At 37.8% G+C, this 14,076-nt stretch overlaps 1 protein-coding gene and 1 long non-coding RNA gene across 2 annotated transcripts in view; one reads left to right on the forward strand and one right to left on the reverse strand.

The window, feature by feature from the left end:
- LOC134743477 (centaurin-gamma-1A) overlaps nucleotides 1–14,076 on the forward strand; it is a 103,027-nt gene that overhangs the window by 73,134 nt on the left and 15,817 nt on the right. The window contains exons 4-8 of the mRNA XM_063676925.1: nucleotides 5,574–5,715; nucleotides 6,025–6,159; nucleotides 7,621–7,745; nucleotides 12,127–12,379; nucleotides 12,974–13,242. Coding sequence (XP_063532995.1) covers nucleotides 5,574–5,715; nucleotides 6,025–6,159; nucleotides 7,621–7,745; nucleotides 12,127–12,379; nucleotides 12,974–13,242 — 924 coding nt within the window. The remainder of the gene's footprint in view (nucleotides 1–5,573; nucleotides 5,716–6,024; nucleotides 6,160–7,620; nucleotides 7,746–12,126; nucleotides 12,380–12,973; nucleotides 13,243–14,076) is intronic.
- The window catches only part of LOC134743481 (uncharacterized), a 154,560-nt gene that overhangs the window by 7,904 nt on the left and 132,580 nt on the right, over nucleotides 1–14,076 (reverse strand). The gene's annotated exons all lie outside the window — the stretch shown is intronic.

Raw genomic sequence — 14,076 nt, forward strand, 5'->3', positions numbered from 1 at the left:
CCATGCTTTGTCCTTACCACCGACCGGGTGGCATCATAGGTAGGAGGCGATGGCGAAATACCGAAATTTATAAGTGTCAAAGAGAAAAAATCCTATGCTGCCCAAATTTTATATGAATATTCTTTCTCTTACCCCCGGTCGCTCGGCGGCGCGTCTAAAACTACTTGTATATACTATGTCTATGTTCCTATTTGATTAAGCTGAAAAACCCTTATGGCCATACTCATGTCCGTCTCATCGGTAGGTAGGTACTTAACGTCTCAATAAGGCGAAGGGGCATTTTTGATCACATTTTCGCATTATTGCATCTCCTTAGCATGAAAGTCCCTTCGCCCTGAAAGGAAGGATCGCGTTCCCGGAGGACGTGTTTCGTTATGTCGGCCCTTTCAGCCCTGTCCTATAGGTATTCCCCATTTTGAGCGTCTAATAGAACCCGTAGAACCTTTGGTTGTTTAGACAAAATGTTGTAACAATTTTATACTTGTTACAATATAATGTCGAAGCATTAAGAACACCTCACATTTCTTCGAAATAGCTGAAGTTGAAATGGCATCACGATTTAACATGAAGGCCACATTCCCTGTGCTGAACGTTGAGGGCATGTGATTATTATTTCAACACCATAGAGCGACAACTAAAGATTTTCTTTGTATTTGTACATTACGAGTCAAATAACACGGGTTAACTATTTCTAATTTCCGTAAAAAACACATCTACCCTAAGAATCATGAATCGAAATCTAGGGTTGCAACGGTAATAAGATTGACGATTGTTAATATTATGTCATTCACTCATTCACCTCTTCTTTAATGTTACCTGCAATTGCGTTTTACCCTATAAATAGGGACTCTTAATATATTACCCGACACGGCATTCTGTGCATAATTAATTTTCTTTGTAACTACCGTTGACTTTCTGTTAATTATAATCAAAGCAATCTGCTTCCCTCGACAATGTTCCATAGAGTTTACTAGCCCAAGGCAACTTTGCAAATTCCAGTTTTCACTTGAACGTCGCAGAAGGCGCTTTGAAGTAAATTAACTTGTAATATTGGAACAGGAATAATTTTACCCGCATTAATGTCAAGATAAACGTATCCCTGTGGAATTAAAGACTAAATTATATATTTACTTCTGTTTTCACCGGAACAGTGGGTCGACAATCTAATTTGGGAGGGGGTTCTTTAATTGGGTCATAATTTTGTAGTGAGTTTTGTTTGTTATGGACCCTGCGGTGTTGTTGCGCCTAAATAGGATGTAGTTATGTCAATTCACGCATACTTAAAGCTAATTTTCGACACGAACCGCTCACGCGAGAGTCACTGATGCGTGATGCCTTTTTATAATTAAGTTTTTATTCGACAGCTTCAAGACATTTTATGGTCACACGGAATTGTTTTCGTTTAAGCGTTTATGTTCAATGACAAAAGGTTTTTCAAATTAAATTAAAAAAAAACACATAATAACGATGTCAGTCACGTTCCAAGTCCTTTTGAATAAGATAAAAGACAGTTGTACGACTCGGTCTTCTGTGACATTCGACTTGCTCCGTGAGTCTCTCAGTTAGATTATTTCAAAAGGATTTTGACCTTATATAGGCTGTTTTATAATGTACATATTGGATATGTTTGCTTGTGTAAAACAATTTGCAATGTTTGTTTGCAATGGGCGGTGTTAATTGCCCCGGTAGAATGTTTTGAAGCCATTACGTGGTTTTAAAAGCACCACTGTTTAGTTTCATTTTGTAAAGCAATGTCACCTTTCGCTGACATTAATTAATGATTTATAATATAAGCTTACTAAAACAATTTGTCTCTGCCCGACGGGTAGCCAGGGGAAGTTACCTGACCACAACGGAAACCTTTGTCCGGCCTAAGTGTCATACCCTAACAATGAAGGGAGGTGAGAACAGCACAGGTCACGTTCGGATATCGAGTTACGGCATTATTCTCTCTCCTATTCATCGAAAAAAGTAACTTACTCCGTTCCGTATAAGCATATAGGTAGGCTTGCGTTGTTTTTTTCGCCTCGGCTTTGTAAGGGCATGAAAACCAGTTCCCTATATAGTGCGCTAGGTACCCATGGCGAGACAAAAGCAGTAAATTGGGTATGATGATACGCGCTATGCTGTAGGGCTGAGTTTATGAGGAAGTGTTTTTGTTTTTACTACGTATTGTGCTTCGGTTACAAGTATGTTGCTTATCTACAGCAACATTGCACCGGATATGTTATCAAAATGATTTGCGGACGAGAAAATCGCAATTAGGCACAATGACCTGAAAAGATAATTGCATTTTATCAACGGAACGACAATATGATATATCTTACTATGTATGAGAATTTAATACGTGCTTTTCCGAGTAACAATAATCGAATTATTAATGAGTAAGTATAATAATTTTGGTTACGCTAATTGATTGAGGAACGACATGATTAACACATAAACGCAGTTTGTTACATTTTGGCAACTTGTAAAAGTTAAGACGAAGTAGGTGCAAATACGATGTTAACATGAATATTGATGTTGCCTTGCCAATATTACTAGTAAGTTTTATTTTCTCTTCTAGCCATGAGCGAAAGAGAAATTGGCGGGCGCAAGGCAATTAATTGTTTAACTTTGAAGTTCTGATTGTTTAACAGTTCTCTAATGTAACTTAGGTTTACTAGCTTTGTTTATCTTATTTATCTGGTCAATAATAGCAACCAGCTTTTAACTTTAACAATGTTAAACTCCTAAACTGGCCATTATTGGACGTTATCTTCTTGAAGTAAGGTTTACGAATGGCCAGCCAACTGTATCTGCAATGGTACTCGTGAAGACAGTGAAATATTCGATCACTCCGCCCACTGCCAACGAGAGCGTTGCTGGACGCACGCATGACTCGAGCCACGTTCGATTACTTCCCCGTAATTTGTAATTTCGCTTCCTAACCGTGTCCGACGGTCGAAGATGAAAGTATGTTCGAACTTCAACGTCTTCGTGTTTTAAAAATGTGTAGTGAAACGCGTAGGACGTGTATGTCTATGTTTAGAATTTTAAATGCCTCTGACATTCCTTGTATATCCATTATGGTTTCTGTAACATACAAACCGTATTAAACAACATTATTAAATTGTTCCTGCTGGATTTATGTTACTCAAATGGATCACATCACAAGAGCTCTTGAAATTAATATAAGAAAACCTCGTTACTCGCTTTTTCATATCGCCCAATTAGTGTTATCACGAAGAAGGCAATAAATGTTACCATCAACTCATTTACGACGGAAACTGCCTCAGTTTCATGTTTTCACGTTCAAATTTGATCGTTCGACCTTGTCGCTAAGGGAATTCAACCGTGATACTAAACGTATCAGCCCAAGGTCTGAGAAAGCTTGTAATTCTTCACAGAGCGTTACCCCCGACCCCCGGGCTGTTGCTAACAGATTTCGATTACGCTTTATTAAATCATGTTGAGGTGTCAAGGGGTTCGCACTAGGCTAGACTTGAGCCCAATCATTTTATCGATTGCATAAGTAATATGGTTTTCAGCGACTGACAAATAAACGACCAATTGTGTAATTATACAAACATCATGAATTCATTAGATGCAGTTCATATAATGATTAAGACGTAACTTGCAGGTGTTGTTTAGTGTTTACAAACTTTAATTACAAAATTAAATCAAACCATTAATACAATGGAAATCGAACAAATCCGTAGGTAAGTGCAGTTAAAGATCCATTGTTTAGATACATAAAAACATTTAATGAGTCTAATGACGAATCAGATACAAGGCCGAGTACTACTTAAGTATCATGACTGAATACTAAGTGATATTGATAAGGAAATCCTTTTTAATCTAAATAATACCCTGAATAATCTTTGTACATTAACACGCATGTTATCCCCATATTAATTCATTTCATATGCTAGGGATTGCATACAAGTGCATTTAGCTTTTTGTGCCCTGTCTCCCTCAATACTCGTGTCGGCAAGGGGGTTGGAGGGTGACGGGTATAGTGGAGGTTTGCCGCCCAAGCTGAAAGCCGCCCGCCCGCCCAGTCGCTTCCAGTGCGCTGTCCTGTTCGCAGTGATTTCACCTGTTACTGTTGACAGTTCCATAGAAAACGACAAAAATAGACAGTAAAAATCCAATATCCCTGCTTTTATTCAGAAGTGGTCGGGTGTTGCACTGCCAATTAAAATCGGGATGGATTGGTAAGAGCTTTACTTATTTACTAGTTTTTCAATACATTTTATCAATCTATGCGGTGTATGCAGAAAAGTTGTTTGCTCATTAAACATGCATGAAAAGTACTTTAATACGCAATATTTGCTTTTGTATTGTGTCTATTTATTTTGCGACAACCTTCACCATGTTTATCATTACCTTATTTTCGGTTATGATTTGGGTTCAACATGCGAATCTCTCGTAAACCTATATTTTGTGTACATGTTATAATAAATTGGCGTCTTGTTCAGAAGCTCTCTTATTATTCTAATTTCGTTATCTGTGTAGGCTTTCAGAGATTTATCATTAGTGATAACGATGTTTTGAAAGACGTGCCTTGAAACTGAATAATATTTCCAAATATCGTCTTCTGGCTAATGAAATTCATTTCCTTCCATCTCGCTCCGTTACCGTCTTCGTAAAAATAAAATCACTTGATAAATTTGAGTTTGTCGTGATTTCCATCCGAGATGGCAAATAAATAAATATAAAAAATTATGCAACCCAGACGAGGGTGATGTATGTCATGTTTTTGCATGTCGTCATCACACACTCCCGTATGCCGGATGACGCCTCCTGCCGTCGATTGTTCTTTAGAGGAAAGGGGTGACACCCTCCTACGCATTCTTCATTCAAGTGGAAGCTGAGTTACCCATACACTTTCTTTTGTCTACCCCATTTTTTTCTCACAAATGACATTGCTGTGTTATGGTTTAATAAAGCCTAGGTGAATCTGGGCGCCCGTAGTAAAATCAAGCTGTGCAATCATGCTTTCCTAATGGTCGAAAATGGTCTTATAATAGTCTCTTTCACTCGATTATTATTAGAGCAATAGTTATAACATAACTGTATTATGACTTTATATTTTGAAAGATCCGCACTATACAGCTATACTTCTATGTTTTAATATATGCTATAATGTTCAGGGAAAGGACAATAATGATTTCTGAGTCTTATAAAAAGTTTACTGTCTGTTGCCTAACTATGAGTATACTTATAAATCTTATAATTCTTTTTAGGATAATTATCCTTACATGTAGCTAGTTGAGAAATGCATACACAACCCTTCCGTTTTAATCCCCCACGTAATTATACCAGCGACTTAGGGTGAGTTTTTTCTCCAGGATTCCGCAATAGTGGGGTTACGTGTTAGGGGTTTTTACGTAATGCGGTAGGTACGCTACTATAAGGTTGCGGTTTTAAAGAAAGCGATGACATTGCAATTATGGAGGCTGATATACAATCGGTAGTTTGCAATTTACGAACCGACCGTTTTTCCGTACAAAATTCTTCACTAACCGGGTAATATGTAGGTTTATAGTTTTTCTTCTTATATTTATGGTTAAATTTCATTGTTACAGTTTACTGCCTGGGTCGACGCCGTGATCTTCGTATTTAGTCTCGACAACGAGGTCAGCTACAACACAGTTTCCAACTACTTTAACAAAATGTCTCACTATCGAAACTCCGCCGAGATACCGATCATTTTGGTTGGAACACAAGGTAAGCGATATGCGTTATTTTGTTATTACGTTTTTTATATCAAACGATAACAGTAAAATTATCTCTTGACAAATAATGTTTGATGAGTAATCTTAATTATTTTGAAATTTTAGTGAAGACATTTATTTCCTTTGTAAATTTATACGATACAAGGAATGAGCACAATGTTCCACCTAATTAGTGATTATCGACATAGTATCGTGCAAGTTCCAGAACTGAGGATGAAAAACTAAATAAAACAAAGAAGCTGCTCATGCGTTTCCAATAGGTTTCCTGTCCATTTACAAAATTGATTGGTTGCTCTTTCAGATGCCATAAGTGAAAGTAGTCCACGCGTCGTGGACGACAACCGCGCTCGCAAGCTGTCAAATGAACTGAGAAGATGCTCATACTACGAGACCTGCGCTACGTACGGATTGAATGTCGAGCGCGTGTTCCAAGATGGTAAGAAAAGAACAAGTTTTTTATACCGTGACGTCACGACTGACCGTCTTTTTTTCGATCGCCTCGATAACAATGGGGATCGGAATGCTGTTACCGTTTATTTACTTGTATCGTTGGATGGAAATCAGTTAACATAATCGTTTGCATTTGCATTTTAGAGTTCCGTATGTTATCGGATTTTTATTAGGATGTCCCCATTTGATATCGCAATAACAACAGTAGCACGCAGCTCTGTAGTATGACAATATCACCATTAAATGAAACAGCCATGAATTTTCAACGACCTTTGCTTATATTGTGGCTTATTAACTGTCGTTACTCTATGTATAGCATCCGCTGGCGGAACTTCAACATCGGATGGTAATATTATATCAAACCAAGTCGTTTCGTGGTAGGTAATTAGGTCCCGTTGCGTTATTTTTAGAAGATTTTATTTTATTCAAAAACGTGTTTCACAGTCTTAATGTGTGCATGCATGTCATTAATTGTATTTGTACAAATACAAAGACAATTCAACTTTAGTAGTTACAAGGCATTTTTTATTTCTTTATTCACAAATTGAGTCGCTTAACTTCAAACTCGGGTACAAATCCATCTGTAAGATTATGCGATTTAAGAACAGGTAATAGGATAGATATTTGCTGAGAGGGTCGAATGGATTTACCCGAGATGGAAGTCAAGTGACACAATTGTACGACAGTCAAACACTTAAAGAGACCTAAGAATATAATATATAGCTGGTCAATTAAATCTTGTCAGTAGAGTAGGCGCGAAGGGATATCGTCCCATAGAAAATTTGAATTTCGCGCCTTTTTATTCTTTTCTATACTTTTTAACTGACTGACTACTTTTTTTACTTTTCTATGAATGAAAAAGGTAGTCGTACTGTACTGGACCTAGAAAAAAACTGGGCGAGTTGTGTACAAAAAAAGGAGCCTGTCCATGGGATTACATAATACTGCATGATATTGGACATTTTTTTGCGAGGAACCATGTAAAGCATCGCGTGATGGGCTGATGGGAATGCGAGACAGTCGATCTAGTTTGACTGCGGGGGGATTCTACGGCGCGCAGTGGTAACACCGGTCTCCCGCCGCGCGGTCGTCGTTCGTTCTCGACGCTCTCGTTCATTCGTTCCGCGTTGTTTACATTTTTGATTTGACAGTCAACGTCGTTTTGTCTTAAATTCGCGTCGGCCGCTGTCCGTTTTTGATTTGTTATTTAAATCAAATTCTGAATGGAACGATGGATAAAACGCTCATTTTCAAATCGAACATGTCGCCGATAGCGAGCCTGCGGCGTCGGACATCGTGCTATAACATTCAAAGAGCTGAGGAGCGTGATCGTAGGAAATCGGCAAAATTCGAATGTGTGTTGATTTCGTATAAATTAGTCGCTTTTTGACGGAATTGGTTCAGTGTTTTCGTGCAGTGTTTTTAAGTGATGTTTTTTGTATTTTAGCGTGTCAGAAGATCGTTGGTTCGAGGTTGTCGGCATCGCAGCAATGCCTGGCGGGATCGCGACCTGTGACGCCTCAGCCCTTGCCAAACTCCCCCAGTCACAATCATTCCACATTCCTCTATAAGGTGAGTCTACTATACAGCGCAAATCATGAAAGTCAGTAATCATATATGTGAGAGAAATTTACTAATGAGCCGACCCGCGAAAGTTGATTTGTGGATGTTTTGGTTACATTCCTATGCATAATAAATCAAAACATTTAATGTTCTGTATCGGTTCACGATACAAATCTACTAGTACTTGATATAATACCGATACTTGTGTAGTTATACATGTATGTAAACAAACATGGTGTACTTTACAGTCTAAACTGGCATTTAACGAAGCATTGTAAACTGCAAGCACTCCATAAAATTAAATTAATAAAACGAGTTTATTATGCTTTAAGATGATTGGGTATAATTCCCACAACTCTACATAAAATGTATCAAGAATATGGTGGTAATTATGGTGGTGGTGGTTGGTGGTTGGCTTATATTCCATTGGAATTCGTGCCATTCCTATAATTAACATTGTAGTAAACTGCATATTTTTCACAAAGCGGAACAGGAAATTCGGAAGGATGGAAACTGTGGCATCTGTGGCAAGGGTATATTAACCCACTTTTGTCTTTTTCTGACCGTTCTAACCACCTGCATTTGTCCCATAACATGAACGCCATGAATCTACATTCATTCGCCATCAGATATATCAGTGGCCCAGGTACTCAAACATGTCTGAACCTGAACTAGTGAAAACTCCATATAACATCACTCAATGTAAGGATTCACTCCCTATTACATCGACATTTGTTGGCTGTGGTTGCTTTTCCTTAAGAGCCCCCGGCAAGCTTAGCCGAATTTCACCTTCCCATACAAACAGAGTTTCATTCTCATTTTAACACTACATGTTGGATTGTAATGAAACTTTGCACATATGATGATATGAGGTATATATATATATATATATATATGTCTGTAATTAGTTTACATAGTTCCAGTTTATAAAACAAATGAAATAGAGCAAAAATTAATTATTAAGTTTTGTATGAAAAACGTTTGCTGTATTTTTTTAGCTATGGTATCTGAAGCTACATAAACTAATTACAGACACAGATGTACCTTATCCTATTGTAAGATTTGTAATTACAAAGTTTCAGAGCAAAGTAGCTACTCGTTTTAAAATGAAAGCGTAACTATGTTTGTATGGAGAACCAAGCTTGCCGGGGACCCTTAAAAGTAATTACTCTCTATATAACCAAAGATAGAGATAACTCCGTAATAGATGGATACAGTCTAAGGAAAAAACGTGCCTCGAAAATCAAGAAAATTTGATTCTCGTTCAGAGGGCGCTACTAGCTTTGGCCTACTGTCGTATAGATGGCGTTGACGGTTTCGTTTGTTATTCAACAATTTTAACGCATATCAGTGAAAGAACATTGGGTCAAAATCATAAAAGTAATTAATGCAAATAAAAAAATCATTTATCCATATTTAAATACATTTTATCGTATTTTTATAAATCTTCATTTTTAGTTTTAAAGTGTGTCGACAGATGGCAGTGAATTTACTGGGGTTACAAAATTTACTATGACAGTACTGCTCTAGTATAAGTTACTCTATGATATAACGAAAATAGTGTTAGTGTCAAAAAACCTCCGGTCCCGTGAGTGTCGTTATATAGGATGATTTTAGTGTCACGCGGACCGTCCGTGTTGATTGCTCCGCATAGCACCAATATGTATTAAGTTCAGGAAGCGTTTTACAGTGGTCTGCGCGAACCTTGATAATAGAGGCTTCTGAAGAAAGCCGAATATTTGTGAAACCTTTGGCTGCTCTGATTTATCTGATGGCCCCCGTACCCGATAAGACAGCAATCTGCATGTATTGCAAGTGTCCATAGACAATAATCTCTAAAAATCTATGAAATGTGCTGTACACTGCAATAAAAAATCTTATGCTAAAGTTTTGTGGTCTACGTTGCATAAAGCATTCGCATTTGTGTAAACCTCCTTTATTCTGGAACCACCATATTTAACCAATTTTTTTTTACATGCAGATACGTCTGCGAGCGATACTCCTTAGAAAAATTGGTTTAGTATGGGTTAGCACATTGTTACTTCTGTGCTCATCACACAAATAAATGCCCTTACCGGGATTCGAAACCTATTTGCTATTTTCCACATAACCCCTCTTTTGAAGTTAACCCAATGCACCTTATTATCTTTAATAATATTATGTATGATGGTCAGAATCAATTTTGTCTTAATTAATACTGTTTCTAATTTAAAAGTGTTATCTATTCTATCAGCCTCATTTTGAGGTTGACACATAATTGGTAGCAAATTAATTTCCGTTCATATAATTTATTTTAATGATAATATTGAGATGAATATTAATTTGACGTAGTTATTAATATTATATAATTTCTCGATTGCTTTCACGTTGGCGCCACTTAAGGCAGTACGCAGTATTTCTTCCTGATTGGCGCGCTCTGACTCCGCGCCAAGCAGGAAGAAATACTGCCCACCAATACCGCGCCGCCAAGTGGGGAAGCGGCCTTAGGTTGATATCTGTACAAACAGCAACACTTTTCTGTCCATCGGTGGACCATGCCTTTTGTAATAAGGTTTACGAACAGTCAGTTAACAGTATGGACGATAGACAGGCGTGGCTCACTCCGCGATTACGTCGCGTCGCTACAAGTACATGCGGCCCACACCAATTTTGGTGTCTAGCCGCAGTAGTTGCCTCGCACCGCTACGGAACGGATGCCTGCTCGCGCTTGCGCCACCTAGCGGTCATATCTGTCGTAATAGACGCGTTTTATTGGAGTGAATCTTCTGTACGAAGTACTATTATTTATTCGGTGGCGATGGTATAAATATAATTAATATTCTTGCAGGGTTATTATTTTAGGAGTCCATGTAAATAGGATGCATTTCAAAGATAGATATAACTCCGTAATAGATGTATACAGTCTAAGGAAAAAACGTGCCTCGAAAATCAAGAAAATTTGATTCTCGATCAGATGGCGCCACTAGTTTTGGTCTACACTCGTATAGAGGGCGTTGACTGTTTCGTTTGTTATTTATAATTTTAACGCATACCAGTGAAAGAACATGGGTCAAAATCATATAAAAATAATTAATGCAAATAAAAAAATCATTTATCCATATTTAAATACATTATATCGTATTTTTATAAATCTTCATTTTTAGTTTTAAAGTGTGTCGACAGATGGCAGTGAATTTACTGGGGTTACAAAATTTACTATGACAGTACCGCTCTAGTATAAGTTACTCTATGATTTCGGTTACCTTACTAGTTTGGCAAATAACACACTTAACTTTTAGATTTCTAGAACATCATAAGAAGTACCTAAATAGCATAATCTTATCTCTCACAATCTGTGACATAAAGATAAGATGTTGATATGAGTGCATGAGAATTAGGATTATTATGACACTGTTATCAATAACATGAGAAAATGTATTTTTTTCTGATAATGTTTTATTAGAACATGTGATTCTCAAGTGTATTATCTTGTTTTGATTTGTAATTGTTATGTAAGATAGACTTTATTAGACAGACATTCTCTATGAACACACTCCTCAACTATTCATGTAGTAAAAATTCATTTAAGTGAATTATTTTTGACAGAAAGTTCAAATATTATTAAAAACTTTTCATGGGTACGTAAATTAGGTGCGTTCTTATGTACATGTTTTTTTATTTACAACTCAATACACTGAATAAGTACCAACCAACTGTGTCAATCCACTGAAAATAAAAAAACAAGATACCAAAGTGTCCTTTTTTGAGACCGACCATCCGTTCCCTGACCATCCATGATTAATATTGACACTCAATATTGTCTAAACCAGGTCAGGATTGGATGTTATTGTTACGTCAAGTTATTCATACGCATGCGGCACATTTGCATGTGCATTGTGCATGCCCGTAACACGCTTGGCCATTGTATTTGTGCCGTTTTCAATCAAGAGGGTACTTATTGTCAGTTGTCAATAAGGCGCTATTTCCATACAGCTTTAATTTGAAATCAACCTTATTGACAAGCGACAATTTGGTACCTTTTGGTTGAAAATGTCACGGTCAGATATGGCTTCGTCATTTAATTTTGCCATGTATAAGCCTTGTGCATACCGGATGTAGCGGAGACGTATTGCCTTTAATTTAGTGTGGCTTGGCCTTATATAAATGACGTATATTTGTACATACGGTCAAGTGTGTACAGGCATTACAATCATGGCTGTGTTGTACACGTGAAGTCTGTATCTGTGTATGAATTAAAGTGACCCATTGTAATATTAAATTGTCAGACTTTAAGGCTTAGAGTATTGAAAGTGGACGCAAAACTCATATCGAAATTCTATGTGTTCCTTAAGGTCCAATTTTGTCCGTCAAACGTCAAATGAAACCGTCATATAACTCTCAAATTTTCTAGGACTCACTCCCGCGAGGCCACCACACCCTCTCTGCCTCATCGCACCACCTCCACCGAGGTGCCTCATCGTTCGACGCCTCCTCAAACAGCAGCGGCATCTCGTCGACTCATGTGGTGGAGATCCACAGTACTAATGGGTCGGATACGTCTTCGCGATGGGGGAATTCGCTTGGGAGCCACGGGTCGAGTTCTGGTCTCGTGTCTATTGCGACTGAGAATAATAATGTGAAGTTTACGCAGCCGCACTGCTTAGGTATGTTTAACTACTCACACATACACTATTTTCCTGCTGGTTAACTTCCCCAAATTATCACTTACATACTCTTCCTCTCCTTCGCGCACTATCCCCACATCACTCCCTCTCTGACTCCTACCAGTCCCCCCAATCGCTTTCCCTTCCGCTTTCTTTCACTCTCCCTCCTTCCTATCGTTCCCTTACCTTCACTCCTACTTCCCTCATTCTCTCTCCCCTGGTACAGTCAGCATCTATTATATAGCGACGGCCAAAATAGCCAAATATATCGGGACAAAGGTGTGTTTCGATGTATTTGGACACTTTGGCCGCTACTATCTATTTGATGCTCACTGGAGATTGAATGTACAACAAAATGTGAGGAAAGTTTTATTCACCTATGGATTATGTATGTCCCTTTGTGTAGGGTCTTGAAAGCAGTTAGGTATTAATATAGCTGACACAGGCAATCCTTAAATCAACTATCAAGCTAGCTTCATGAGATTCGACCAGTCATTCAAGTTCACATTTTCGCTCCTCAACATTTGCTCTTCGCGCAAATGCCAAGATGTTTCTTCTATATAATGTGTCATTTAATTGTGGTTTTGTTCACAGACAACCTCCAAGTAAAAGACAAAGACCTACCAACACCATCGTCCACACCTACCACATCCAGAAAATCACGAAGAAGATCGAACCTATTCACTCCATCAAAGAAAGGAGACGACAGACTAAAAAACGGAGAGCTAGGGTCCGGTCGGGCGATACCCTTAAAACAGGGATATTTGTATAAGAAGAGTAGTAAGGCCCTCAACAAGGAGTGGAAGAAGAAATATGTGACGCTGTGCGATGATGGGAGGTTGACTTATCATCCTAGTTTACATGTGAGTACTATATTTATAATCTTAAAAAACAACTGACTTCACATTTCACATAACGTGTTCTGTACCCAAAGGGTAAAAACGGGACCCTATTACTAAGACTTCGCTGTCCGTCTGTCAGTCTGTCACCAGGCTGTATCTCATGAACCGTGATAGCTAGACAGTTGAAATTTTCACAGAGGATGTATTTATTTCTGCTGCCGCTATAACAACAAATACTAAAAAAGTACGGAACCCTCGGTGCGCGAGTCCGACTCGCACGTGCCCGGTTTTTTTGGTTCTGAATGCTTATGTATAGATTTTATACTTCCAATACCGGCATTATCGGCCTTATACTTTATCCCAACGATTAAATGATCTGGTTTATCCTTATGTGCAAATTTGATTTAGAAAAAATACTGGACTCTTTACTAAACATTTTACCCTAGCATTCATTTCGCATTCTTATATTTATCGTTATGGATTTAAAAAAAACTATGTTTCTTGACCATAGTAGTACTTATGTCGATAATTTACTACCTTGTCACGTACATTTTGTAGTGCTTTACCTTCCTTTAACATAAACATCTTCATGTAACTTGTTCCTGTGTTGTGCAAGGCAATTATGATCGAGTTATGATCAAAACAGAGCTATTATTAATAATATTATTGTTGCATACTATATGTACTACGCCGTAGTTTATACTGAATTTGAATTGTGTTATTGTTTCGTGGTGGAGAAAATTAGATATACGGTAGTGTTTATAAAGTTATAGTAACACGTATACAATCGTTGTCTAGTCTAGTATTATGTTGGAAAGCAATGGAAGATATTTTGTCTTAGTGATGTGATGTTTC

This window comes from Cydia strobilella, chromosome 8, assembly GCF_947568885.1.
Source record: "Cydia strobilella chromosome 8, ilCydStro3.1, whole genome shotgun sequence".
Classification (NCBI taxonomy): Eukaryota; Metazoa; Arthropoda; class Insecta; order Lepidoptera; family Tortricidae; genus Cydia; species Cydia strobilella.